The sequence below is a fragment of the Vitis vinifera genome, chromosome 14 (genome assembly GCF_030704535.1).
Source record: "Vitis vinifera cultivar Pinot Noir 40024 chromosome 14, ASM3070453v1".
Taxonomy (NCBI): Eukaryota; Viridiplantae; Streptophyta; class Magnoliopsida; order Vitales; family Vitaceae; genus Vitis; species Vitis vinifera.
Genome location: NC_081818.1, coordinates 4,281,715 through 4,309,575, shown reverse-complemented (window position 1 = coordinate 4,309,575; position 27,861 = coordinate 4,281,715). Strand labels below are relative to the sequence as shown.

The 27,861-nt window shown below is 32.9% G+C and overlaps 2 protein-coding genes across 5 annotated transcripts; one reads left to right on the top strand and one right to left on the bottom strand.

The window, feature by feature from the left end:
• Window positions 1–659: 659 nt before the first annotated feature.
• LOC100245166 (nucleoside hydrolase 3) lies at window positions 660–19,433 on the top strand. 4 transcript variants are annotated; one of them, XM_059742565.1, is made up of 14 exons: window positions 663–739; window positions 890–1,135; window positions 2,675–2,854; window positions 8,910–9,020; window positions 12,012–12,105; window positions 12,265–12,323; window positions 12,822–12,998; window positions 13,115–13,390; window positions 14,413–14,535; window positions 14,720–14,917; window positions 16,474–16,727; window positions 17,292–17,493; window positions 18,183–18,479; window positions 18,824–19,433. In XM_059742565.1, the coding sequence occupies exons 2-14, from the start codon at window positions 896–898 to the stop codon at window positions 19,121–19,123; spliced, it is 2,511 nt and encodes an 836-aa protein (XP_059598548.1). In that variant the 5' UTR covers window positions 663–739; window positions 890–895; the 3' UTR covers window positions 19,124–19,433. The 4 variants fall into 4 exon arrangements, with proteins under 4 accessions (XP_059598549.1, XP_059598548.1, XP_010660034.1 ...); XM_059742566.1 differs by lacking the exon at window positions 18,824–19,433 and adding an exon at window positions 17,630–17,741 and having other exon boundaries at window positions 660–739; window positions 12,012–12,323; window positions 18,183–18,276; XM_010661732.3 differs by having other exon boundaries at window positions 12,012–12,323.
• Window positions 19,434–24,110: 4,677 nt separating this feature from the next.
• Window positions 24,111–26,714, bottom strand: LOC100250410 (histidine-containing phosphotransfer protein 1). Its single transcript, XM_002265271.5, has 6 exons — window positions 26,002–26,714; window positions 25,735–25,865; window positions 25,538–25,606; window positions 24,696–24,767; window positions 24,461–24,533; window positions 24,111–24,364 (listed from the first exon to the last, which is right to left on the bottom strand). Exons 1-6 carry the CDS (start codon window positions 26,062–26,064, stop codon window positions 24,320–24,322), a joined length of 453 nt encoding a protein of 150 aa, XP_002265307.1. The 5' UTR covers window positions 26,065–26,714; the 3' UTR covers window positions 24,111–24,319.
• Between the last annotated feature and the right edge of the window lie 1,147 nt (window positions 26,715–27,861).

The window sequence follows — 27,861 nt, the reverse complement described above, 5'->3', positions numbered from 1 at the left end:
AAGAATAGAAAATATGATGTTTTTAGATAATATTTTTTAATTGTTTTATATTGTTTTAAAAAATAATTATACAAATATGTAGAATGATTAAAAATAAAACGTTAGATAAAAAATTATTTTTAAAACATATTTAAAAATATTAAAACAGGTTAAAAACATTTTGGGTTTTCAAACATCCTTGTGTTTTACAAAAATAGAGAACAATTTTCAAAAACTATTGTTTAAAATTGTTTTCGATACCAAACAGAACATAAGATATTCACTTAAAATGTAATTTTTAATGAATTATTTTAAATATATTTATATTGAAAACTATTTACGGATAAAAATTTCAAATAAATATGAATTTTCAAAGCAATGGTATCCTCGAATATGATTTTATTTAAGCACAAAGGAAACATAGTAATTCTATAATCTTTGTTTTTCCCACATCACTAATTATTTTTGGTAATCCAATTATTAAATTTTTATTTTTATGTTTTTGAAAAAAAATTTGAATATTTGATTTGATAGTGATTCTAAAATTAATCATATTAGGACATTTATCTTACTAGATTTCTTCCCTCAATAATAATTTCCTTATTTAGTGATATTTCTTTTGTGTACATTATTTTCTTAGTTGTACATATATTTAGACTAAACTTTTTCCTTCTCTGAAACTATTCTTAGACTTCATTTTCCTTCGAACCTTTGACTTTCCGGGAAAAAGTTTGTGAAGGTGTAATTTTTCTTGTCGAAGGTAAATATTATTTTTTCTTCTTCATTTGATACTTTCTCAAGCTTAGCATGATATTTTGATTTTGATTTTTTTTTTTTTTTTTTTGACAATGACCCACGAGTTGATGGATGAAATTCTAATTATATTTTGAAATTGAATCAATTATCCAAGGAGGAGATGATATCGGTTTTTGTGGCTCATAATAAAGCAATGGCGAGGCTCATTGGGTTGCTGGTTTTCATCGGATTTGTTGGAGCTTTGGTGTACTTCAATGTTTTCACACATCAACTTGCCCATGCTCAACTTCAAATCAGAGCTCGACCTCGACGAATTCTGATGGATACCGACGTCGATATGGATGATTTCTTCAGTCTCTTCTATTTGTTGAAGGAAAATACATCTGAATTCAACTTAGAGGTATTTTCTTTTACCCTTTTTAATCATCATTTTTTACCTGCTTAATAGCGATATTAATTTTTGCTTTAAAGGGTGTTCGTTTTTGTTAGTTTTTTTTGTTGATAATAATTTACTTTTAGACTTCAAATTATTTATTATTTTTATTTTTTTATGTCTTATTTTAACGGAATAAAAAAAAGTCAGAATATTTGAGGGTGCTTATTTTTTTTAACTTTTTATTAAAAACAATTTGCTTTAGGACTTTTTGTTTTTCTATTTTTTTTCATGACTTATAATTAATTTTTAACTGAATAGAGAAAAGTAACATATTTAACTTTTTTTAAATGAAAAAAAATAACATATTAATTTTTTTCTTTTCAATATTTAATAATAATAAAATATTACAAAAACAAACAACTTATTAATACTTAAAACTATTAAAGCACTATTTAGTTTTTAGTTTTATTTAAAATTAAGTAAAAAAAATAAACACCTCCATAAGAGGGTGCTTGATTTTTTAGTTTTTTTTGTTGAAAACAATTTATTTTTAGGCTTTAAATTGTTTATTTTTCTATTTTTTCGTAACTTATTATAAATTTTTAGTCGAAGAAAAAAACTAATATATTTTACTTTTTCTAAATAAAAAAGTAACATGTTGGTTTTTTATTTATTTTAATTTTAGTGAAAAATCACTTAATTTTTTAAAATATAATTTTGCCTTTTCTGTAAAGCAAACTAAGGTAAGTAGTTTTTAAGAATTTATAATTTTTATTACATTTTTATCCTTCAATTTCTTCTTTTTTTAAATAAAAAAAAATTCTTCTACTAAGCTTAAATTCTAAATAAATATTAGAATTTCTTTTTCCATTTTCTTCTAAATATAAAAAATAAAAAAATGATAGCTTATTATTTAATTTTTTTTATTAGAATTATATTTATTTATTTTTTCTCCCCAATTAAGTAAACTCCTCTCAACATATTAATCTTTTAGGTCAAATTAAGAATAATAACAATAGTAATGGTAATATATTTCTATTAATATATCATATAAATATAAATGAAATAAAAACCATATTTATTAATTTACTTTTATTCAAAATATTTATAGGACAACAATTTTGAATTTAGTGCATTGCCAATACAAAATTAAAATTATTAATAAATTTGAAATAAAAATTTATTTAAATGGGCTTATTATTATATTAAGATAATACAAAATAAAAATATATAATTTTTAAGTGGGTTATATAAAAAAATTATAATATAATATTTTTCAAGTTATATTCTAAATGTAGGACAAAATTTTCAAATAAAAGATTTTTATTTCAAACAAATTTAACATTTAAATTTCAAAAAATATTTTTAACAATTTAGTAATGTAGTTTTTAATATTGAATTTTTAATTTTTGTAAATGTATTAAACTTTTTTTTTTTTTAAATTTATGAGGTAAATTAAATTAAATATGGGTGAAATACAAAATGATTTTTGTAAATTTCTATTTTTATGATCACATATTTGAAGTAAAATTATTAAAAATATTATATTTTGTTGTATTGTAGGCAATTACACTAAGTGCAAACGGATGGTGTGATAGTGGACATGGCATAAATCACATATATGACCTTTTATTTATGATGGGTCGTGATGATATTCCGGTTGGAGTGGGGGGTGAAGGTGGTATTTTACCAAATGGTACCATTCTCCCTGATGTGGGTGGTTATCTTCCAATTATTGATCAGGTGCGTCTAACATGTTTTTTTTTTTGCTCAAACTTTATTTAGATTAAAGTGAAAAAAGAAAAGAAAAGAAAAGAAAAAACAAAAACAAAAACAAAAGCAAAGTGCATATCTAGGAGAGAATTAAACTTTGTTTGGTATCTATTTTTTTAAGACAATTTTGAAAAATAATTTTTGAGAATTGTTGTTTGATGTTTTGTAAAACAAATATTTGTTTGAAATTTGAAATATTTTTAACCTATTTTCTATATTTTTAAATACATTTTAAAAATAACTTTTATTTGTATTGTTTTATTTTTAATCATTCTCCATATTTATCTAATTATTTTTTTAAAACAACTCTTAAAAAATAAGTGAAAATAGTTGCAAATAATTAAAAGATATGATTTGAAAACACCATATTTTATATTTTTTGATTGCTATACGTGGTTTCCTTTTTTTTTTTTTTTAATTCTAGAGAACAAAAAATTGTTTTTAAAAATAATTATCAAATAGAACCTTAATCCTGATAGCGGACTCTTTTAACTTTAGGAGTAATTTATTTATTTCATTCTATAATCTATATATCTGTTGTATGGAGTCTTGCACATATTTAAAAGATTTGAATGTCCACTAATGATACATATTTTTTCACCATTCAACTTCTTTACCTCTTTATGATATAAGAGCCTCTATAGCTCTCTTCCATTTTTTTTTTTATAAATCTCCCTCACCCTATGTTTCATCATGGTTAATAAAAGCTTGAACAACTTCATCACAACTGACAATCTCATTACTATAAATGCAATTGACCAATTTCCACTCAAGCTTACCCCCACAAATTATTACTCATGAAAAACACGATTTGATGTACTTATCTTTGGGTATGACTAGGTTATATTGATTGAACAAAACCCTATCCATTATCAGAAATCACAATCAATTGCAAGAAACTATATCTTACGGATGAGATAAGATAAAATTCTTCTCTTAGGCCTCATTGGTTCCTTCAACCATGAAGTTGTACCTATAGTTTGTTTATGTAAAACATCTATTGAAGTTTGGGCTTGTTTTGCAATGCTTTATGTCAATCCCTTATCCTCTAGAACAATGGGGTTAACATAACAATTCGCTCTTCTCAATCATGCTCTTAATCAATAGCTGATTACCTTACCACATTTAATGATATTGTTGATGAACATGATCTTATTGGAGCGCCCATTCTAAACTGATACCTAATTACTCATACACTACCTCATTACTTACACACTAAATAACGTTGGCCTTGAATTTAAAGAAATCGTCATTGATGCATGAGCATGGGATACTGTGATTACTTTTGGTGAATTTCACAACAAATTAGTTGAATATGAAGCCTTCCTCAAATAGGAAAAGCTTTGTTCTATTGGAAATCTTGGTAACATTGCCATCAACAATACACAATTTCCATTCTCTAATAGTGAAAAACACTTGGCAAAAAATATTTCCTCAACAAGAAAGGAAACCAAGGCCAAGGTTTGCCTCATTCTATGAATCACCATCCTAGCAAGAATTCTACTATGATATGCTAATTTTGTGAGAAGAAAGATCAGACTGCTAGCCAATATCACATTGCTAAGAACTTGTTTTTTTTTTTCATCATCTAGACCTATTTCAAACCTAGCTATCGCCACCAACAACTCCTTAATAAATTGGCTATTTATATTGGTGCCTCAAATCATGTTACATTTGAACTTAATAACTTGTTTTTTCACCAACCATATGAAGTCTTAGATGACATTATCATGAGTAATGACAGAGGTTTTGAGAAAATAAAGGTTAATCTTAATAAAGAAACTACCAAGAAAGGAGTGGAGGGTGAATTGGAGTTTTAAAAAAATCTTTTTTCAAACGCAATAAATTTAATCACAAGAAGCATAAATATAAAGAGATAAGGTTAGGGAAAGTAAACTCAGATTTTATAGTGGTTCGGCACTTCCTTACCTACATCCACTCTCCTCAAACTCCTAACTGAGTGAGGGTTCCACTATATTTGAAACTTCAACCAAGCTTTTAATCACTTTTACACTTGGGTTCCGACTTCAATGGGCTCTTACACAATATCTTTAAGTCTCTACTCACTTGAAGCTATAAACATTCAAATAATAAGTTTGAATTTCTCAACCTAGCTCAACAATGACTCAAATACAACTTAAGGTTAGGATGAATCACAAAGGTGCACTAAAGAATATGCAAATAGAGATTTAATGCACCAAGAAGAGAATGAGAGCTTTTAAGGCCAGAATAAGTAGGTAAACAAATAAATGCAAGTGTTCTCTTATTTATAAATGAAGTGGAACTATTAATTTATAGGTTTCTAACATTGAGAGCCAAAATACCAAAAAGTAGCATCGATCGGTTGAGCTGGGGGTTGACCGGTTCACTAGCCGTCGGAGCATTTAATGCTTGGCAAGTGACCATTACCCTTGATCAGACTTTGACCAGAAAAGCATATCCCTCAAGCGAGAATGAAAGGCTATTGGAAGAGAGAAGGTTTTTTGCATCTCTTGATTGGACCTCGATCGAGAAGGAGTAACCGGTCGATTGGTATCCTAGCCAGTTGGACAGTGTCTTGACTAGTTCACCATTTTTGGCCTGAAAACCTATCTTTTTCTGGTCTTTTTGCTTTTAACACTTAGGCAAGGTCTTTAGGTAAATTAATATGCTAATTTTGAAATGTTTTGCCTAAGGTTCATTTGATAGAACTCAGATTTAGATGAAAATGTTACTTTAATGCATAAACCGAGTTTTTAAAGATATATGAAAGATATGAAAATCCTAAGTGCACCCATGCATTCATCTTACGTATGTTTCCTATGATTAAAAGTCTTCCAATTATCTTCATGGTGCATTCATTGGGTCTTTTGATGATTTCCAAATTAACACTTGAAATTCTTTATAATTCAAACCAATTAGTAACTTAACCATGTTTTGTTATAATCAAAACACGATCAGGAGAACCCTTGGGCTAACATGTTTGAATATCACTCAAGTTGGAAAGACCACTCTCTCAATTCCATCTCACTCATTTTCTTTCTCTAATGTCTTGTGTACCCATGAAGTAAAACCTAAATTCTATCTCAAAATTTTGTAAGACAACAATTTACTTTGATGTGAAGAATCTAACCATTGAGGTTCTTCTTGCTCGTGGATGAAGCAAGAATATGTTTATAAGTAGTCAACTAGAGATGCTTCCACTTCATGAATAAAATGAACCTACATGGGTGTCTAAGCCTCCTTTAACAACTGGCATGATGTACTTGGTCACTCGTCATCTAAAATAATGTACTAAATTGTTTCTTAGAATAGTCTTATGGTTTTCATTAATTTATCTTTGTCATCTTGTGATTCTCGTTAGTGTTATAAAAGTCACAGGTTGCCTTTGGCAAGTCCAATTTGCAAAGTTGTTATCTACTTGATCTTGTTAATACAAACGTATGAAAACCTTCCCCCTATGTGTTCTATTGATGGAATTTTTTATTGTGTCATTTTTATTGATCATTTTTTCAAATATTCATGTTTGTTCCTTTTATCCTACATCCACTTCCATACTTCCTATTTGGTTTCACTTGCATCTAACCACTCTTCTTTTTCGTTGCCATAACAAACCAGTACCATATCTTTATTCATACCACATGATATTCCCATTTTGAATACTCCATTCTCTCACTCAATGTTGCCTACTATGGATACTACTATCTCTAATCCATATTTTTACGCTAGTTAATCTTATTTTCCTTATTTGTTCCTCCAATTAGTCCTACACACAAGTTGTACATCCATTCTAGTCAAGTTTACATCTTGGAATTCTTATGATCACTATCAACAATCAAGCTCCCCCATCTTTTCATTCATTTTGTCTTATGCTTACCTATTGAACCCACCTCTTCATTCATCATCTCCTTCTTGTGGATTACTTTATTTATTACTGCAATCCTTATCTTCTTCGCCCATTCTTCTATTCACATTCCTTTTATTATGCCATTCATGACTTCATACAACCTTCGATTATTCCCTTTGTGGTTGACCTCTCATTCCCAACATCCATCAATCAAACTTTACCAAGTTTTATCTTGAGCAGTGACCCTATAGTAATTCTCCCCTCTCTATCACTAACCCACTTCCTTACCATCCCATGTAGACTTGGTCTAAAAATAACATCTTCAAACTTGAGAGAGTTTTTACTTCCACCTCCACCAAGCATCCCTTTCTTTAGCCCTTGAGCTCAGTACTATAACACAAGCTTTAAAACACAAAGAATAGATAGATGCCATGAGTGAAGAACTTCAGACTCTTGCCTCAAATGGTACTTAAGATTTGATAACTCATGAGCCTTGACACAATATTGTTGCAGTAAATGGGTCTTTTGGATAAAATGTAATCCTTGTGGTAGTATTTCTCAATACAAGGCTTGCCTACTTAACCTTGATTATCATGAGACATTCAATCTTGTGATCAAGCTTACAACCATTCAAATTGTTCCCTCTATTACTCTATCTCATAGATGGGAAGTACATCAACTAGATATCAACAATACATTCCTCCTTGAGTATCCCTATGAAGAAGTGTTCATATCTAACTACCTAGCTTCATTTGTTAGTTTGGATCCTATCACATTTGTTGTTTACGCAAATCTATTTATAGCTTGAAGACACACCTCAGGCTTGGTTCATTGAGTTTAAGACCTTCATTCTATCTTTAAGCTTTGTGAACTCTCGCTTTGATTCTTCTCTAGTTATTTATTCTTATAACTCTCTTTTTGTTTACTTTCTAGTCTATGTGGATGACTTGATAACTACATGGTACTCTTAACAATTTATTCATCATGTTAGTGTCACTCTCTCTAATTGCTTCTTAATCAAAGACTTTAGACACCTTCATTTTTTTTTTCGTGGTGTAGAGGTCATTCTCTTAGCAAATGAAATATTCTTTTCTCAATAAAATTTTTTTCAAGACCTCCTTGAAAGATTTCAAATAGAATGTATCAAATCCTTTATCACTTCACTCAATTGCAATACTCATTCAAAATGATGGATCTCCACATGTTGATGCCTCTAAGTATTGTAATCTAATTGGAAGCCTGTAGTACCTCCCAATATCCAAACTTGATGTGGCTTATGCCACCCAAAAATTGGCTCAATAAATGCATGCTCTGAATCAAACTCATTGGACTACGACCAAATATCTCCTATGGTACCTTGAACACACTATGGAATATGGTCTCTTTCTCCACCATTCTCAACCATTACACTTAATTGCCTACTCGGATGCTTATTAGGAAAACAATTGTGAAGGTTGTACTTCCATTTTGTGGCATACCTCCTCTTCCTCGAAGGCAATTTATTTCTTTGTACTCTAAAAAACAACAGACAGTTGCTAGCTCTTTCATTGAAGTTGAGTATTGGTTTTTTGCCTCAGTGGCAACTAAGAAAACCTGGGTCATTAATCTTCTTCTCCTTGAGCTAGTTATATATTTAAAAGGTCCGAGTGTGATACTTTTTCACCATTCAACTTCTTTACCTTCTTAATTTTCGGGTGTTTCCTAAAATAAAAGTCGGTTTGGGAACTTAAAATGTTTTCAACATTTTTTTTCTCAAGTTTTCAAATGTTAATTTAAAATGAACTTTTATTTACAATGCTTTATTTTTAATCATTTTTCATAAATATGTAACTCTTTTTTTTTCAAAAAAATCTCCAAAAAATAATTAAAATACGGTATTAAAAAATACCATCTCTCATAAACCTATTTGATGATAACCCGACAATCAAATATGTTATTATTTTTTATTTTAAGATTTGACCTTCAATTATGACACAAGGTTTACGAAAAATTAAAGTTTCAAAATTTCAATTGGCTATTCAATTAATATTAGTAATTATAGAATTTTTTTTTTTTGAAAAATTTAAAAGTCAATACTCAAAATTATATTATTAAAATTCGTTCGATCAAATTAATCCCAGCTGGGATTTTGAATTTTGGAGGGAACAGAACAAACAAGAACAGACGACGTCGTTTTGTAACATGTAAAGTGGTTTGCAGGGCACTTCCACTGCAGGTGGTTGCAGATACAGACAAGCAATACCAATGGGTGCCAAAGGACTTTTGGATATCGACACTATGTACGGTTTACGTAAAGGGTTTCTTCCACAGGTATCAAGATTCACTAATTTTGAAAAAATTTTCCTTCTTTTTTCTTTCTTTTTTGATGGATTTTACAGAGAACTGCATTTTGGTCATTTACATGGTTAATTTGAGTATGTTTTGGATTAAATTAACATAGGGTTTCTTCTATTATGAATTTAAAGTTCATTTGAACGTTCAATTTGGTGTAAATTTCAGCTAAATCTTTTCTTTGGATTATTTTTCATTGTGAGTTCTTCATACCACATTCTTTTGTAGATTATATTAACATGGATGTGTGTGGAATTTTGTTGCAAGTGGAACTTGTATTTATTTATGGGTGGTTTTCATTCTGTCTTTTTTATCAACTAAATCTGATCAGTTTCCTTGTAGATTGTAATGATTTGATCAAATCATGGGTTTTCTGTGTTTCTGAATTTTAAGTACATTTCTTCACATTCTTCCTAGATTGCGTTGCACATTTATGGGAATTAGTATTCATGATAAGTACTCTTTAAATTTCTAGTTCATTTGATTCTCTGTTGGATTCATTTGTTCTGCAATCGAAGTAGGAGGATTTTGTTGTACCTTCTGGATGATATTGTTCAACAATAAAACAAAGGCTCACCTTCCCTATGTAGTTGGAGATCTAGATGACATTAGGAAGTGTATATTGATTGCATATGATGCTTCTGATGTTGGGCTTGAGGGTGATCAGATAATCTGTATTTATATTTCTATAATGCTATAGATTTATGTGAATGAAAGTAAGTGCAATTGATAATAGATATCAAAGTTGAAGGATAAGGAATCATAAAGGAAGTGAATTTGATGGATAATGCCCTAATATAATTGATAATCGGAACTAGAAGTTGAAATAGGCCTTATATCATCTCCATATGATAGAGTTCAGTCCTTCAATGATGGAAGATGCTGTGTAGATCTAATGATGAGAGAGGAATAATTATAGGGGTCTTTTTTTTAGTGTACAATAGAGCTTTTATTAGCAAATGGTTATGGAGGTTCCTTAATGAATATGACTCCTTTGGGCATTCTACCATCTAAAGAAAATATGAGCTACATTCAAACAAAAGGGATGCTAACCTGGTGCCCTGTGTTGTTGTTTGCAAAGGGTCATCCTTTAGAGTTGCAAGAGTTCACTCACTTGGTTAGAGTATTGTTTGAGATCAATTTTAGGTTAGATTCTTGGAAGACCTTTGGTTGGGAGATAAACTTTTTTGTTCCTCATTCCCTTAGCTCTTCCACCATTGAATTCCCCCAAAAATTTTCTCCTTCTTCCTTAACAACTCACAATTGTGAAAATTTGACTTTAATGGGAATCTTTATCATCTTGAAATTAATGATTTAATTTCCCTCCCATTACCTATGTTGGGGAATAGATAGTCATCCCCCATTCTCTTTAATGGGGTTGCAGGTGTTTAGAGAGCTAATGCACTTTTACACTTTACTCTTCTTTCAATATAAATTTTTAGACTAGATTTCTTCCAACTAAATTGAGCTAGGAAATCTAAAGCCTCCTTGAAATTCAAACTTTTTCATGGCCACTGGTTCAGAAGAAGTGAATTATAGTGACATGCTCCAATAGGGAGGTCTCATAAAGCCCTTAGTTAAATATGGAGGGACTAGGAAGCAATGAAATGGTTGTCCATTTGTTTCTCCTGTGTAAAATAATGGTGGTTTTGGGACACTTGGAAGGGGCCTTTAAGTTGGGCTTAGAAACATCTTGGTTAAAGGGATTTTTTGATTAGTTGTTGCATGGACCTTCTGAGAGACAAAGTGGAACATGAAGGTATGTCCTTGGATTCAACAAATGCAAAACTTGTAAGGGATGCTATGTTTGCTTTCAGGTGGAAAACTAGAGTTATAGATCATGAAGTAGACATATTAATAAAGAGGGGAGCCTCTTCTTAAGATAAGTTTATTGGCAACTTCTTGGCCCCTAGATGAGTGGTCTATTATGATTTTCTCCCTTGTTTTATACATGTAAGGAGGCTTTTCTTTATTTCTCTTCTCCCATGCTGCATGGACACTTCAAAGTATGTAAGATGTCCATGTCGAATAGGACATGTCAAGGGATTCAGTATGGGATATGTGTCCATGTATACAAGTGTGCCTAATAAAGAAAAACTAGAACAAATTCTTTTTAAGTATTCTTAGACTCGAATTTGGATATTGTATCTTAGTTATACACTTTGATTTGGCTTGGGGTATAGAATAGGCAATTACCCAAATTAAGTTGTCTTCTTGTGTTCTAAGATTTTGGAATTGAATGAGTCCAACATGTAGATGGGCACCAAACACCTGAAACTTGTATCCAAGTCCATGCAACACAATGCTTGGCTTGATTTTTATTTCTTTGACATCTAGTTTTATGAAAAATCTCCTAACCATCCCCCTACCTCTTGATTTAATATCTACATGTCTCTTATTTCCTATTTACGAAGAAAAAGATTTTATTTCTTTAGATTTATTTTCCTTCTTTCTTCTTCATTCTCTTCACCCTACTCGGTTGGAATTTCTTAAAATATCGAACAGGTCACAACTTTTACATGCTAGAAGTCTCAAGTTTCTTAGGTTACTTGGATTATAAAATGTAGATATTGATTGACTTAGATTTTCAGCTTCTCAAAATTAAATTTGGAAACTACTAGTCCTAACATTTATGTCTTCAAACTAAGGAAGTTCTACTTCCATTGGTCACAATTTTTTATATTTGCATATTGTTAAATACCAAATTAGAACTGTCTTCGAGCATTTAGAATCCTCTTAAGTATGGTTGTCACACATGTGGATAATTTTTCTAATCATGAACAATTTTCAATTCAAGTTCTTTTTCCACAAGAATAGACTTAACATGTTGCTGGAATTTTCACTCATCAAAGAAATAATATTTCATGAACCAAAAGGCATTTGTTTTGTTTGTTTGTTTGTTTGTTTTTTTTTTTTTTTTTTTTCTGAAAGAAGATATGTACCTAGCTCATACATGTTGAAATGAAACAGGGTAGCAGGGGATACTCTCCTCTTGAGCAACCTACTGCACAACAAGTGATGATTAATGCAGTATCTGCTGGTCCTATAACCGTGTTTCTTTTGGGTACACACACAAATTTTGCCATTTTTCTTATGACAAATCCTCAACTGAAGAAAAATATTGAGCATATTTATGTCATGGGTGGTAGTATTTGGCCACACTGTCCAAAGAAGAACAACTCCAGGCCAGAAGAGTGTGGTAATATTGGCAATTTGTTTCCAGGCGATGACAATCCATATGCAGAATTCAATTTCTTTGAAGATCCTTTTGCTGCATATGAGGTAATGCATCATGTTTTCTTGATGAGGTGTGCTCATGGCCAATATCATATCCTAGGTAAAATGTTGTTTTAAAATGAAGAAGATGCCTTATTCCAGGTATTTCAGGTTGGAAACATGAGTTATGCTTTTCCACTTTGATGTATATATATATATATATATATATATATATATATATATATATATATATATTTTACATTGAAGAAGTACTAATTTTATGAAGAAATCACAAGACTACAAGAAATATGCCATCTTGCCCTAACAAAAGTAGGAAATATGCAACCATCACCTTTTTGTAGTGAAAATAGATATTAGTGAATAATGGAAAAACAATAAGCTTACCAAAAAACAAAATAAAAGAAAAAGGAACAAAATTCTGTAGTTTGAACATTCAATGGGCCAAACCCCTTGTCAACATCAGTAAATAGAAATGTGTTTTTGATCATTTGATCTTATCATGGCTGCAGTTGAGCCTGCACTTCACATATCTCTTTGTTGCAGGTATTGCATTCTGGTATTCCAGTTACACTGATTCCACTGGATGCAACAAACACCATCCCTATTACTGAGAATTTCTTTAAGGCATTTGAGCAAAAACAGAATACTTACGAGGCACAATACAGCTTCAAAGCCATGAAGATGGCTCACGATACCTGGTTCAACAACCACTTCCATGAGGTTATTTGAACAGACTGTTTTTTATACTATTCTTCTTGATGTATAACTATTATATACTTTCATCTTTTAATTGGCTTTGGTCTACTTCAGAAATGAAAATGATAACATTTTTGCAGAATGTTTTCATGTGGGACTATTTTATGGTTGGTGTTGCTTTATCGATCATGCGTAATTCAGCAAATGATAATGGAGAAAATGAATTTGCTGTTATGGAGTATACGAACATCACAGTGGTTACTTCAAATGAACCTTATGGAATATCAGATGGCTCAAATCCATTCAATGATGGCTCTACAACCTCAAAGTTCAAGAATGGTGTGCATAGTGGTCATGTTCAGACCGGAAATCGAGATCCATTTTGCCTTGAGAAGAATCAGAAAGGGAGATGTAAGGTATGCTGTTTTTTTAGTTGCTAAAAATTTATTAAATTACTTACTGTCCTTCATTCACCTAATTTTTGGGTGTCCATAAATTATAGTTCCTGCTTGGATGCAATTTCAAGGAAAATCATATCTGAAGAACATTATAGCGAAAACTGATTGTCCTAGGCCTTGAAATGGAAGTTTGTTAGAAATGCATGCCCAAAGCACACAGGAGTCATGTGAGATAGATAATGATTAGTCAGTTCATATGCAAAACATAAGTTATGTCAGTTTAATTAGCCTAAGATATGGTTTGAAGAACAAAGTTGTGTAAATTTGGACCAACAAATTTCCCCTCTGGATTCTGCCATGAAGCCTAAAGCTTTGGAAAACGATAATCATAAAAGTTTATATAATATGTATGTATGTATGTGTATATGTATGTATGTGTATATGTATGTATGTGTATATGTATGTACATATATCTTTTATTAATGAATTAAGCTGACATTTTGGGAAAAAAAATGGGGCATCTGGGGCAAGATCTAGTAAACTTGAGGTGAATTCTTGAAATTTTATGCTGGGTGTCTGAATCTGGCCATATATACAGCATTATGCTCGAGTCTGGATTAGGACCAAAAATTGCATTGAAACTAGAAGGCTAAAAAGCATGCTTCCAATAAGTAACTGAAAGCACATGAATAGAGCTTCAACTTCTAACGCTTAGACTAGATATAGATTCTATGCCTTTACTCAATTTTATAGATTGGTTACAAAAGGAAGTTGTTTTTTGTGTTCTCTCTTGTTGGATGTGCTCTTGGGTGCTCTTTGTATAAGTCCAAATGAACTTTGTGTGTCGTTTGTTGGCGCTTTTTAATATATTTGCATTATTTGCTTATCAAAAATTAAAAAAAAAGGAGAAAAGAAGAAAAAAAACTTCCATTGCTCAGACTAAAGTATAATGTTTACTTCATTGGTGAATTTAGGTCATATTATTTCTAGTATATTGCATGAAATTTTATTACTAATTAAATCCAACACAATTCCAACAGGATGGTTATACAATGGAGGTAACTGGTCCAGACTCAGTGCGTGTCCTTGTAGCTACAGAAGCTAAAAGAAATCAAGATGCTAACAGTTTGCTTGACAGAGAATTTTATAAAAGCTTCTTGGATGTAAGCTCTCTTAAGAGTTATTTTCACTGCAATACTTTGGGTTTATTGCTTACTCCTTTCTTCCCTACTACAGTTGCAATTAACTGTAGTAGACTTCCATGAATTGGAAAGTTAAAATATGCAATTATCCTTTTGACTAACCAAAAAAAGGAGATGACTCCAAGTAGTATTTTTTCAAATGCAGGTTATAAGCCGTCCTCAGCAAAGCGGGCGGTTTAACATATCAACACAGTTTCCTTACTATGGGGAAATAGTTTACAAGCCAGATTTTGGAACAAGAAAAAAGGGGAAACCATTTGTTTTTGACATGGATATGAGCACAGGAGATTTGATAGCTCTTCTATATCTCCTGAAATTACCAGTGGAACAAATTGACCTCAAGGTAGAGTAGTACTTCTTTTTGCTGGGCTTTTGACAGTGCTTTTGAATAGTCAATAGCTCAACCTAGATGAACATATTAGTGCTAACACTTAAAAATTGGCAGCAATTAAGTCCATTGAAATATATGGCTGAAAAATGAGTTTATGTTCTCATAGGTTCTAAACTTTAGACCAGGTCAAAATTTTGTTACTTTGATTATGAAAGTACAAGAAAATTTTGAACTAAAACATTGATTGTAATTTTACAAGATTATGAAGACAACATTGGGTCAACTCTTGGTTACTCCAACTTACAATCATTGTTAATGGAGAGTAAGGAGACATTTGGTGATGTTAAGTGTTATTGATGTCCTGCTGAGAAATTTATTTATCTTACTGTTGTCCATATATTACTTATGTAGTTGTTGTGTTAGTATATTCATGCCCCTCACCAACCCCTCACCAAAAGCTGGCACTTGAAATGACATGATGTATATCCTCTTCTTTTGTATTGATAATGAGGTTTGGTACGTTGATTGGGCTAACAGTTGCTTTGATAGATATTCTACATGTAGCTATTGCACTTTTGTTGGGGGATAATTCTGTTACTTGGCTCAGTGATAAATAAATTGTGGTTGCTTTGATAGATATTATAGGTTCTCTCTTTTCTTTTGGAGATGGGTGTTGATGTTCTCACCCCCATGTCAATGCATTGTGACAATCAAGCTGCTACCTTTATTGCAAATAATCTTGCCTTCTTGAGCCAACCAAGCATATATAAGCTTTCTCTTTTAATTTGAGATTTGTTGATGCCAGAAGCATATCATTACTCCTTATATTCAATCTCACTACCCATTGGGAAACATTCTTATAAAATCCTCACTCGTAATACCTTTCCTAGATTGTGTTCCAAGCTAGATATGTTTAACTTCTATGCTCCAACTTGAGGGAGACTGTTAGAGTTTATTATATTTTATTTACTCACTTGATTCTAGACTGATTGGTAGACTACTTGAGATAGTGTTTTTCTTTTTTTTGGTGTTGTACAACTTTTTCTCCTTGATTTGATGATTATAAGCAAGGAAATTATAGTTGTAAATCTTTCTTTCCTCTGTTATTCCCATTGTATATATGTAAGGGGCATATTGTACGATTTTGCAAGATGAAATAAAAAATTTATTTGGAATTTATCCATGGTATAAGAGCCTTTTTTAATGGGTGGTTATGAGTTTGAACCTCATTGATTTTGTATTTTTCCTTAATTTATTGAACCCATCTGTAAGTACAAATGAGGTTGTTCGTGATTTGTTGACCTCTAGGTCTATTTGTTTTTCTATACATGCAGGTATAGGATTGTACATTGTAGGCCTAAATCCTAACTACTTAAGTTTTTAGGAATATTGGTTGTTGATCAAATATCTTGTGTTGAGCCTCTCAACAACATATGACAGTTAAGAGTAAAAATAGACTGTGTGGAGAAACCATTGTTGTCACATGACTTGATTTGAAACCAAATTGTCACCAAATTTATTCACAAAACAAAACTCTAAAGGCACATATATTTTTAATATTCATTCAGGGAATATTGGTAAGTCCAAATGGCTGGGCAAGTGCTGCAACAATTGATATTGTATATGATGTACTACATATGATGGGTCGGGATGACATACCAGTTGGTCTTGGAGATGTATTTGCAATTGGCCAGAAGGAGCAAACCTTCCCTCTTTTTGGAGACTGCAAGTATAGGAAGGCTATCCCACTTGGTGGTGGTGGTTTGCTGGACTCTGACACACTTTATGGGTTCGCTCGTGACTTGCCTCGTAGTCCTAGAAGGTACCACTCTTGGCCTCTTCTCTATGGCAGTTATAAGTGAATCTTAAAGTGTGTTCTTTGAGTAAGTCCATAGAAAGACCATAGAGAGACTTGCAAAGAAACTGGAGTTTTGACTACTCTATAAAAATTAGAACTTAAAGAACCAATACTGAACCATACTTGTGAAAGAAAAGAAGGATCCAGGTAGGAAACATACAATAAGCATGCTTAAAATTGTGGGCAAGGTTGCAGAAGAATTATTATTGCCACCACCTAGCTTTGGTTCTTGGGATAGTACTACAAGTTTAAAGTTAAATATGCAATAAACTTTGCTCTGTCAAGAGAAGTCCCATACAAATTCCTTGGGAAACAGATAAAAAACATTTTTTCAAACTGGTTTCAGTGTGTTTTCACATTTGCAAACAATGCCAACACTCTTCTTATATAAGATATGGACTGGCAATCCTGATGTAAGTAGTTGATACATGTATTTTTCTGGAGTAGTTGATACATGTATTTTTCTGGAGTATATGCTATAAATCCTATAACAGTGGTAAACTAATAATTTCCTAATTTCTGTTTCAGATACACAGCAGAAAACTCTGTAAAATTTGGAGCTCCTCGAGATACGGATCACCCTGAAGTTAGGCAACCATTAGCATTAGAAGTTTGGAAATCAATTGTAGATTCAACAGATCCAGGATCTAAGATTACTTATTTGACCAATGGACCCCTGACTAATCTAGCCCAAGTAATCTCTTCAGAGAGAGCGAGTTCAGTGATTCAGGTCAGTATCCTTCTCATTTTTCATGCAGTTATTTTAGTTTGAGCAATCTTGGGAACTAGCTAAATGGTATTGCGTGGGGAAGCAACAAGGATCAATTCAAATACATTGAATATCATGCATTTATTTCCTGTTGTAGGATGTATATATAGTTGGGGGACACCTTAACATTCAGAAAGGAAATCCCTCCACCGTTCCCTCAAAATGAATTTGCAGAACTCAACATGTGTCTTGACTCTTTAGCAGCAAAGGTGGAATTGTCTCTCTGTGTTTTTGAGATGATATAACCACACTCTAATTTGTTTTCTGGTTTGCTATTTCTTTTTTATTTTGAATCAATATCATGCATTGTGATTTAATTGACAATTCATATCTAGCAAAGAATTAAATTTAGATCAATTATGTTTTCCTTATAGTGTTCCATACTACAGGGATGCACACAAGTTTTGCTCTCATTGCCTTCAGAAAAGAAAACAAAATCTGTTGACATCACTAAACACATTTTTTTGTTTTAATCACTCTTATCATTAGGCAGCAAAATACTTCTACTCATCAATCAAAAGTAGCATCTGATACTGCAAGTTGAAAGTTGAACAAACTCCAATATATGGAGATACTGAACTTCAACAAATATTTTGGATATCATGCATTTATTGGTGACATATTGTGCACTGTGTTAATTCTTGTTGCAGGATCTATGTATAGTTGGGGGGCACATTGACAACAAGACAGGAAATCTCTTCACTGTTCCCTCAAATGAATTTGCAGAATTCAACATGTTTCTTGACCCTTTAGCAGTAAAGGTGGTGATGGACTCAAAGCTCAATGTCACACTCATTCCACTGGGTGTGCAAAGGAGTGTTAGTTCATTCAATCATGTTCTTCAAAGATTGGAGCACAAGAATCAGACCCCTGAAGCTGCATTTACCCAAAATCTACTTTCAAGGCTATCACAATTACAACAAAAGAGTGACAGATATCATCACATGGTAATTATGTACATATACTTCCAAGGGATTTTTCTAAATCTATTATGATAAATTGTCCTTCTGTGTCAAGGTTTTTGAATTTTGGATTTTATAACATTTGATCAAATTGAAAACTAGAACCTGTAATCTTTTCAATTTTATGTAAACTTCTATAGAAAAAAGGTTAAAATGTTTTCTTATATTTTGAAACTGAAACAGCATCTGAAACTTCCAAATTCAGTTGAAAACTAAAACCCTGATCTGGGAAGACTAGTCTAGGGCAGCAGGCTTACCATGTGCATCATATCATCACAAGATTTTTGTCTGTAGGAACTTGGTTTGAACCTATTTCTATGCCTTTACAGGATACATTCTTGGGTGAAATCCTTGGTGCAGTGGTCTTGGCTGGTGATGATCCTCTTTTGAACCAAGCATTCCAACACATGCCTCTCAAGATCTTGGCTAATGGTGATGTGAAGAACGATGGACAGATTGTCATTGATGAAAAACAAGGAAGATTAGTGAAAGTACTTAGAAGTGTGAATACTACGGAATATTATGACCATTTTGCAGATGTGTTGAATAACCAAAGTCAGTCTGCTAGGATTGGAAACTTCGCTGAGCAGAAAAGAATATGGACCACACCACCAAATAGGTTTCTGTAATAGGTGCTTCCCTTACTGGGCTAATGCTTCTGATCTTTCACTCGAGTGGATTCTCGTCTCTGGATGTGGGGGAACTACTGAGCAGCATAGATTTTGCTTTAGTGTTTGCATTATTTTTTGGCGGCTCTTTTGGTTGGATACCATTTTTGATCTCAGGCTCAGGTGTTTATATTTTTATGAATAACACATGCTTAACATACATCTGTTGCATAATAATGTGCGTGGACTCACGTCTACTACAGATATAGCATGAGCATCCTTCTAGTATTATCTAAATTTAATAAAATTGGGACTGTTGGATTCAGAATGATATGATAATTCCTCTCAAATCATTTTTTTTTTGCTAAGATGCATCAAATTTAGTGAATGGCATAGAACAGATGAGATTATTATTTGTTTTTTGGAATGTTATTGATAATTGTTACTTGAAGCAAAATGAGAGAAAGCTCTCTAAAAATGAATTCTGATGTCAATACAAATTATTTCTGTTGAAGATATCATCGGGACAAATGGAATTACACAAGGCACTGGATTGAGTCTTTGAGAAAAGACATGATAGCCTATGATTAAACAAAGAGGACAATCCCATGCTTGGACTCACATCTAATCTTCTGTTTCAGATACACAGCAGAGACATCTGTATCTTTTGGAGCTAGTCACCCTGAATTTGACAACCATTTGTATTTGAAGCAGGCAGTCGATTTTGAAGACAAAAGATCCTGAATAGTATATCACGACATACAACCCTGACTAGTTCAGCCAATATTGTCTCCTGGAGAACACGAGCTTGATGTGTGATTCAGGTCTGTCTTTTGTATTCCAGTAGTCCTTTCATCTTATTCTATGAGCACACATGATTTATAGTTAACTAAACATTTTCACCTTTATAATGTGAAAAATAAATTGATCACAATCCATTAAAAAGTGAAATACTTAAGTAACCAGGTCTAGAAAAGAAATTATACACAAACTAGAATCAATGACATGGATCTTTTAATGCAGAGTAGTTTGAAATCTGAAGACTGACATCTGATACCACAAAGGAAAGTTAAAAGATATGAACATGGATAAGATGAATGTTCTTAGATTACCATATTGGTCAGTGTTCTATCCCTGTTGCATGATATTATGATTTGGCTGTGCCCTCTACATTCTTTTATACTCATTAGAGCTTCCTAACATATATGCTAAATGGTATACAACTTCCAACTAAGTCCTTCCATAAATCGCCTTAGTGCAGATCAGTCACCAAAGTCTTTTCTCCTAAAAATATATCCTGAAAGACATAAAGCAATTAAAGACCAAAGGTTACAAAAAGCATTTGTGACAAAAATATTTGAAAATGTGAGCCTCTTCATTGCCTAAAATTTGTCCAAACTGACAAACATGGTGGGAATACACATTCCAGAACATTTATAGATCTTTCTAAAATATCTGTGTTAATTTGATGGCGCTAGGCAACCCTGCTTACCTTTATTGATTAAGACTCTTTGTGGGAGGAACTTGAACTGATTAAATTGTTAATAAATAAGCCAATATTTGCATTTTGTAATGAAAACTTCATAGGCATATCCATTACTTGAAATGGGTTTCTGAATTTCCACTAAGTAGGTATCCTAATTGTCCATCTAAAGAAGGGTATTATTTTGTTGATACAGATCCAATTTTTTGTTTTTCATTTTTAGGTTTCCTTTCGGTTTCAGCCATTTAGGGAGGCAGAACATCATTCCTGGTGTTTAAAAAAGGAAAAGGAATGATTTGTTTAGTTTTCATGAGCACCAAGATCAATCTCAAGGACTATGACTCAAAATGTTAAACCAAGGGTTAATAGAATACAAAGGAAACATGAAAATACTTTCGGGTATGTGTCTAATGTGCATGCTTACCATGGGATGAAATTCATAGCAATGCCTTGAGTAGATGCAGACTTTAAAAAATCTTGTGATAAGATTGAACTCTGATGGGTTGCAAGCAGAATATATAAGAGATGTGCAGCCCTAAGGAACATTCATTTTGAGTTATGCATTTTCTCTTGTGGTAGAAGATTTTCCTTTTCAATTCTTGCAATAGCCAGTGTTCCCTGCAAATGTAGAAGATTTTGATAATAATCAACATGATTGGTGAAACATTCTTTTTATTAGTGGGATGATTCACTTCTATGTTCCTTTTTTTCCCAGTGTGTTCATATGAACTGTTGAATTTTTTGGCTGATCATTGCTTGAACTTGTTCTTCTGCTATTCAAACAAAATTCTTCCACAAGAAGGCATGTGTCAATAACATGCCAAATCTGCCTCATTGGCAAATCAATTGATCAGATGCAGAATCAGATTTTGTTAACCAGGATCATACATTGAACCTTTTGAATTTCCAATTGTTGAATGATTTGCAACTGAATTACACAGACCATCTATAATCTTGCTGTCTTGTGGTTTTTCAATCCAGAGTTGAATCATTCTTTCAAATTGACAAGCCCATGAAAGTCCTACTAAAAAAATACTAGTTAAGAAGAATGATTTGGTTAGTCCATAAAGACCAAATACATAAAACTGAATCAAATAATTTACTTCAAAGCATGTTGTAGCAAATACTTTTGGGGGTTAAGAGGTGTAGTTTTTTTTTTTAAAATGAATAAAGGTTTTGATATGTAACCAAAGTTATCAATGACTACTAAAGAGAAGATATTGAATGATTTCACCTAAATATGGTATCAAATGCCTCAAATCCTTTTTCTAATTGAGTATTTCTTAATCAAATCATTGATGTATTAAATTAGGCTGACAATTTTATTCCATGACTGGGTTAAATCTGATACATCGTAGATTTTGAGGTTCTTATTGGTAATAGTCGATTTCAAGCTAATCCAAAGTTGATGCCCAAATATCTGCATAATGTTCAGAAATGTTATTGATAATAGCATTTTAAAGCTTTTTAAATATAAATCTGAAAATGATACTGTTAATAGCAGCATCTTTATCTTAAATGAGGCTGAAAACACTATCATCATCTTGTGTATCTATATATATAGGATTCATTCTATTTGGCAAATAGAAATCTAAGAATTGTAGATTTACTCAATTCAATTCATCGATTGCTTGAATTTCAAAAACATTTTCTGTCTATCTCTTTGCCCCATTTTCTCATTATCCTACTAGAAGGGAAGTAATGAAATATAAAAATGTTTCTTCATTTCCCTTGCTTCACCAAATACGGCTGAAAATTCCCATTAAAAAATTATCTTCAGTTCAGCCTTGGTGCCTAATACTATACTCAAATTCTGTATAACTGGTTGTGAGTTGTGACTGGCTGGCAAACTTCAGACCTTGTAGTAAAATATACCAAGGACCTCATGACCTTGCATGAACAACATATAGAGTATAAACTAGTTGAGACGAATCTGATCTGAATGAATTAAAAATATGGAATTCCTCTTAAAATATTCTTACATATGATGGAATCCACCAAGCTGTAAACTCCCAGCAAAGAATCTCTCTGGGACTTCCAAATTAGATTTCATTACTTCCTTCTCTATTAAATAACTAACTAGGGAGTTTGAGTCAGGTTGGAAATGGTCATGTATATGATATAGAAGACAAGCATCACCCATGTGTGGCTTATCTTTAAGTGCTTAACTACCCCAAGAGGCAAAAAAAAAAAAAAAAAACAAATCGATACTCTGCCATTAAACCATGTCATTTGGCCTTACTTGCACATACATTACCAGCAGAACAGGAGACATCCCACAACAACCGATACCAGTTGACCTTACAAAGCTCAGATGTTCAATGAATGTGAGTAGAGATCAGGTCGTTGTGACTAAAAATATTGTTAACTTCCATAGATCAACCCAAGTGGGGTTTCTTCCCCTTTTTCGATACTCTTAATATACTATTAAAAACTTGTCTCACACCCCCACAAACTGGCATCTAAAGAAAAAACAAAAGACAGAACAAAACAAAAGGATGTGCTGAAAGGATGATGAGTTCTTAACAACCAATGGTCGGTGTATGTGAATTAAATTGATTAATTTATATGCCTATTGTCCATCCCTGCTGGAATGTCTCTTGTATCATATTAGTGGCTTGAAAAAATTGATCCAGATGGGAGAAATGCGCTGTGGCAGAAGTCATAAACTACTGATAGACTAATTTGATTTGGTTTTGGCAGGGTCATTGAAGTTGATTGCTTGAGGATTCCTTTGGAGATTCATGCATCTATGCCTACTAATGTCACCTTTTTCTTCTTGGAAGAAGGAGAGAAAATTAAATTCTATTTAAATTTTAAATTTAGATATAGGTTATGTCATGACATGGTAAGAGACCCTCCATTTCCAACTTGGAGGAAAGTTGTCTGAGTTGAGCTGCCATACAAATTGAGGACAATAAAGTACCTACTCTACCGAAACCCAAGGTTAGGTGGCTTCTTCTTAACCATCCAATGAGTATTCATCCCATGAACCCTTGAATCTAATACCAATTCGGGTTTTGATCATCTTATTTTAAAATCAATTGGTGTCCGGTGAGGATAGGTTAAGTTTTTTATGGCATTCGAAATCACCATCATTTGAGTGATCCATCATTGGGCTTAAGAGTAGCATTGTTACATCCCAACAATGGCTGTTGATAAATATACCCAAGAATATGAAAAACACTGAAATATAAAATGAGATTGAGGTGTGGACTCGGTTGCACTCTTGAGGAGTAGCTTGTTCCTATGGACTATGGAGTTATTGTAGTTCATTCATGTCAGCCATGAGAAAACAAAAAGGCTAGTTTATGTTTTCTGTTTTCTGTTTTCTGTCAAACCTGAATGTCTAGACAATACTTGAGTCCACACACTTCATCCATTGTTACTAATCCATATGATCTTGAACAAATCATAGGAGGAAAGGTGTTTTGAGAGAGGGATTTATCCTCTACACACATGCTCTTTCTGAAGCAATTTGATGATGCTTGGAAATGAACAAGTAAATCCAGAAAAACTACAAGATTGAGAAGAAAGGTGATGCCATTGATTCACATTCAGTCATTATTCATCCATTGATATAGTACAACCTCAAGCTCAAACGTCGTCATAACCCTCTAGTAATCACCTTGAAAGGAAAAAAGGAGAAAAAGAAAGGCAGAAGAAACTTCTCTACAAATGCAATATGCCATTTGTCCTCTTGCTCACCATGGATGACAGCCTATTGCCTTTTACTACATAGGAATTGATCCACCAGCTGCCAAAATTTGTTGCTCCAGCTAGAGGAAAACAAGTAGAAATGTAGGGCTTGAGAGAAGGAATCTGAAAAGCTTGTCTCCAAACAAAAGGAATATATGATAAGATGTTTTCCTTACCTGGAACAGAGTCTCAAGCTTGTTCTTTACAAGGGCATACTCATTCTTTACCTGTTGCAGGCATTTCAGGCACCTGCACTAGACCCCTTTTCCATCAGAATATGAAAAGGCTAACTTTAAAAAGCTCAAATTCATCAGAAAATTTTATTGAGGTCCCATTTCCTTTCCCTCATAGTTCCCAAGAACCAAACATAATCTAAATATTTTATTAAGTAAAAGAACGGAAAAAACTCACCCTTCAGTATTCTGTGCATCACAGAAGTTGCGGAAGGCAATGCAGACATTTTGAACTCGCTGTGCACCAATGCTGTTACATCAAGGAATTGGAAATAAACAAAAATTTTCCCCTTGGCTTTGTTTGGTCTTTGAAGAAAGTAGGAGAAGAAATGAAACAGAACCTTAATAGTAGATTTTTCATTGTTGAGAGAAGAGAACAAAAACCTCCTCTCAACCGGCCCTAATGAGAACATATTATATATGAAGAAACCAGAAGGAAACTAGTTATAAGATTCAAAATTTTATTTTTCTCAGCATCCAAACTAAGGATATGCTTGCTTTCACAAGGAAGCACAATGGAAGGACCCCATTTTCTTAAATGACTACGGCAGTATGACAATGACATGGGAATTGAAAATATTTGAAAATTTACTAGGAAAACAGCATGAATGGGTACAAGATTAAAAAAATTCAGCTGGTGAATGATTCCAATAGCAATAAACAATCTAATCATCTCATCTTCAGTGACAAACTTTTGGATCCAGATGAGCTTCAGATATTAAAACCTTGATCCAAAAATTTTCTATGACTAATTCAGAAGTTGTTCAACTGAATCGATAGGCTTCTATTAACATTCAAAAGTTGCCATAAAACACTGATTAATTCAACCCAGGTATCCTGGATGCATGTGCTTCTCTTCTTGCTAGACAGAAGTGGTAAGAAGTTGGAAAAACTTTCACATCACATGATCCATCATAGAAAAAATTTCTATTTTTGTGAAGAAAATTGAATGAAACAGATAAAATCAGCTTGATAAAAAAGTAGCAACATGAGCAGAAAAATAAAGAAAACCTACAATACCTTGAGCTGCTACCCTTCAACTGGTGAACATGCGAATCCACCTTCCTGAAATCTATACTCTGCTGATCTCTGTATCAAAGATAGAATAAAAGGAAACACACAGCAACATTGAGAAAACTCTGAGTTTTTAAAGGGAAATCCTACCATAAAAGAAGAAATATTTGAAAAAGAAAGGTGTTGATGTATTAAATTCTCACAGGGTGTTGGCCAGTTCATTAAGAAGCCTCTCAGAATCTTCAAAGAAGAGAGACACCACTTCAACCACAAAGTCTGGGTTGGTCTCATCTTGGAGTTGCTGAAGTTGGGTAAACTGATCATTTAGGAAACCCTTCTCACACACAAGAACCCATCATCAAAAGCCAACCCAACATGCTAGAGGGAGAAGAAATCGGAAAAGTAGAAGCAAAAAACAGAACAAAACCCATCTGGGTTTTCCTCGGTTGTCCATAGCTTAATATACCAACCTCTTGAAACAGTTGGGTTGTGTAGTCAAGCAACTGCCTTTGCAACTGAACCACACCATCCATGGTAGCTGCTCTCAAGTTCTTCACTCAATTTGCAGATCTTATAGGTTCATTGCATAGAACAAAGAATTATCAATTGTCTCTCAGTAAGACTCAAGACTCAGAAAGTGCTTCGGTAGGAGGAAAGCATAGAAATCCAAAGATTCCTGCTTTTGTGGTAATATGTTTACAGTATATATAGTCCCCCCACACCCTTTTTCACCTCTCTGGATTTGTGCTTCTGTTCCTTTGCTTCCCTCTGCCAACCCATCATTTATGAGCAAGGTAAACTATGAAATTTAAAAGCCTCACAAGATCCAAAACTTGATGCCATGTACCATTCACCTTCCCATCTTTTTCTTTTAGTAATTATTGCTACCTCTCCCTAATATTTTATATTTCTTCCTTGGTTTTTCTTTTGTTTTTCTTCTCCAAGATGCTAATCTGTCTGTGGGGTCATCACATTTTCTGCACTAAAAATCCTTCCATATCACCAACACAGCATCACATCAGCATGAAATGAATTGGGACAACCCAGTTGCAGTTGGTTAAGTCTTCTAGATATCAGTTCAATTTGATCCTTATCAAATGTTCTGGTTCCAACAAAAACTACCAAAAAAACAAGGTATTTGAAAATATTCCAAAACTCAAATGATCAACGTACGTCAAATGATGGATCTCGATCTTTTTTTAAGGATATTAATATGATAAGATTTTAACGCTCGTAAAACTTACTTTAAAGAGTGGTTAGTCAAACGCCGCGAAAGTGATGGAGAAATATTAAATCTATATCTAGAAGATTTCTTTTTAATTTTTAATGTTTAGATTCCGTAACTTTGAAAAGAAAAATGTAAAAGATATGCTATAAAACTATAAAAGTGAAAACTTAACATCTCTTTCACCAAAGATTAAGTTGGTATAATAGAAAGATTTGATGTGCTGTAGCTGTACAAAAGAACATATCTCTTTCTATCTTCACCTAATCCCCCCCTTCCAAAATTTCCCTCCTTATCCTTTCACATTTCACATCTCACATCTATGCTTTAAATCCTCTCAAGATTCTTATCAAATTGCTGCTACCTTTGTTTTTGTTGTTGTTGTTGTTTGTGGTGCTGTTGCTGTTTGGTTGGTTGGTTGGAGTCTTCATTGGTTTTTTGGTTTGAAGGAACTAGAAAAGGGACAATTGAGCATATAGGATATATGCCATACAGCCTAAATTTTTGTCCTCATTCTTCCAAATAAGGTGTAAGGTTTAATCTTTCATTTCTGGTATTGGGTGATGTTGAGATGTTTCATCCTTCACACTGGGTGGAAAATTTCGATTACAGAGAAGATTTTTCGGGTACAGGGATTGCACAGGTGTCGCCAGCTCAAGGATCTGGTAGGGGACAGTTTTCTTTAGTTTTTGGTTGGTTCTTGTACTGATTGCATTTGGATTAGCATTCAAATGAGAAATGATGTCGTAGAAGATTGATAATGGTTTGGATGATGATGGGTGGTTCCTCTTGTTAGACTTGTGACAAGTCTGAAACTTTCAAGCAACAAATGAAAAAGACCATGTATTCATAATCACTAATTCAACTAACTTTGATCAAGTCCTGCCTGACCTAAAATGTTTTTAGTGTTCTAAAATGCCATGCCCATTTGTAGCAACTCATTTTCAGGCTAGAGTTTCATTTTGGTCAATCTTCAGTGATTTCCGTAATGCATAATCCATCTGTGTAGGCCTCTGGCCCTCAGAATTGGTAATTTCTCAAAGCAAAACCAAGAGTGCATTTATTCATCAAGGGTTGATAATGGGCTGCAGATTATTGCAGTCTG

What these genes read in the sequence shown, in the direction of transcription:
- LOC100245166 (XM_010661732.3), top strand. Translation starts at nt 896, where the DNA reads ATGATATCGGTTTTTGTGGCTCATAATAAAGCAATGGCGAGGCTCATT. An exon ending in TCAACAACCACTTCCATGAG is followed by an intron (nt 12,999 to 13,114) that starts GTTATTTGAACA and finishes ACATTTTTGCAG; the next exon opens with AATGTTTTCATGTGGGACTA. An exon ending in GAGCGAGTTCAGTGATTCAG is followed by an intron (nt 17,494 to 18,182) that starts GTCAGTATCCTT and finishes TTCTTGTTGCAG; the next exon opens with GATCTATGTATAGTTGGGGG.
- LOC100250410 (XM_002265271.5), bottom strand. Translation starts at nt 26,064, where the DNA reads ATGGATGGTGTGGTTCAGTTGCAAAGGCAGTTGCTTGACTACACAACC. An exon ending in AATGAACTGGCCAACACCCT is followed by an intron (nt 25,607 to 25,734) that starts GTGAGAATTTAA and finishes TCTTTGATACAG; the next exon opens with AGATCAGCAGAGTATAGATT. An exon ending in TTGAAGGGTAGCAGCTCAAG is followed by an intron (nt 24,768 to 25,537) that starts GTATTGTAGGTT and finishes TTGATGTAACAG; the next exon opens with CATTGGTGCACAGCGAGTTC.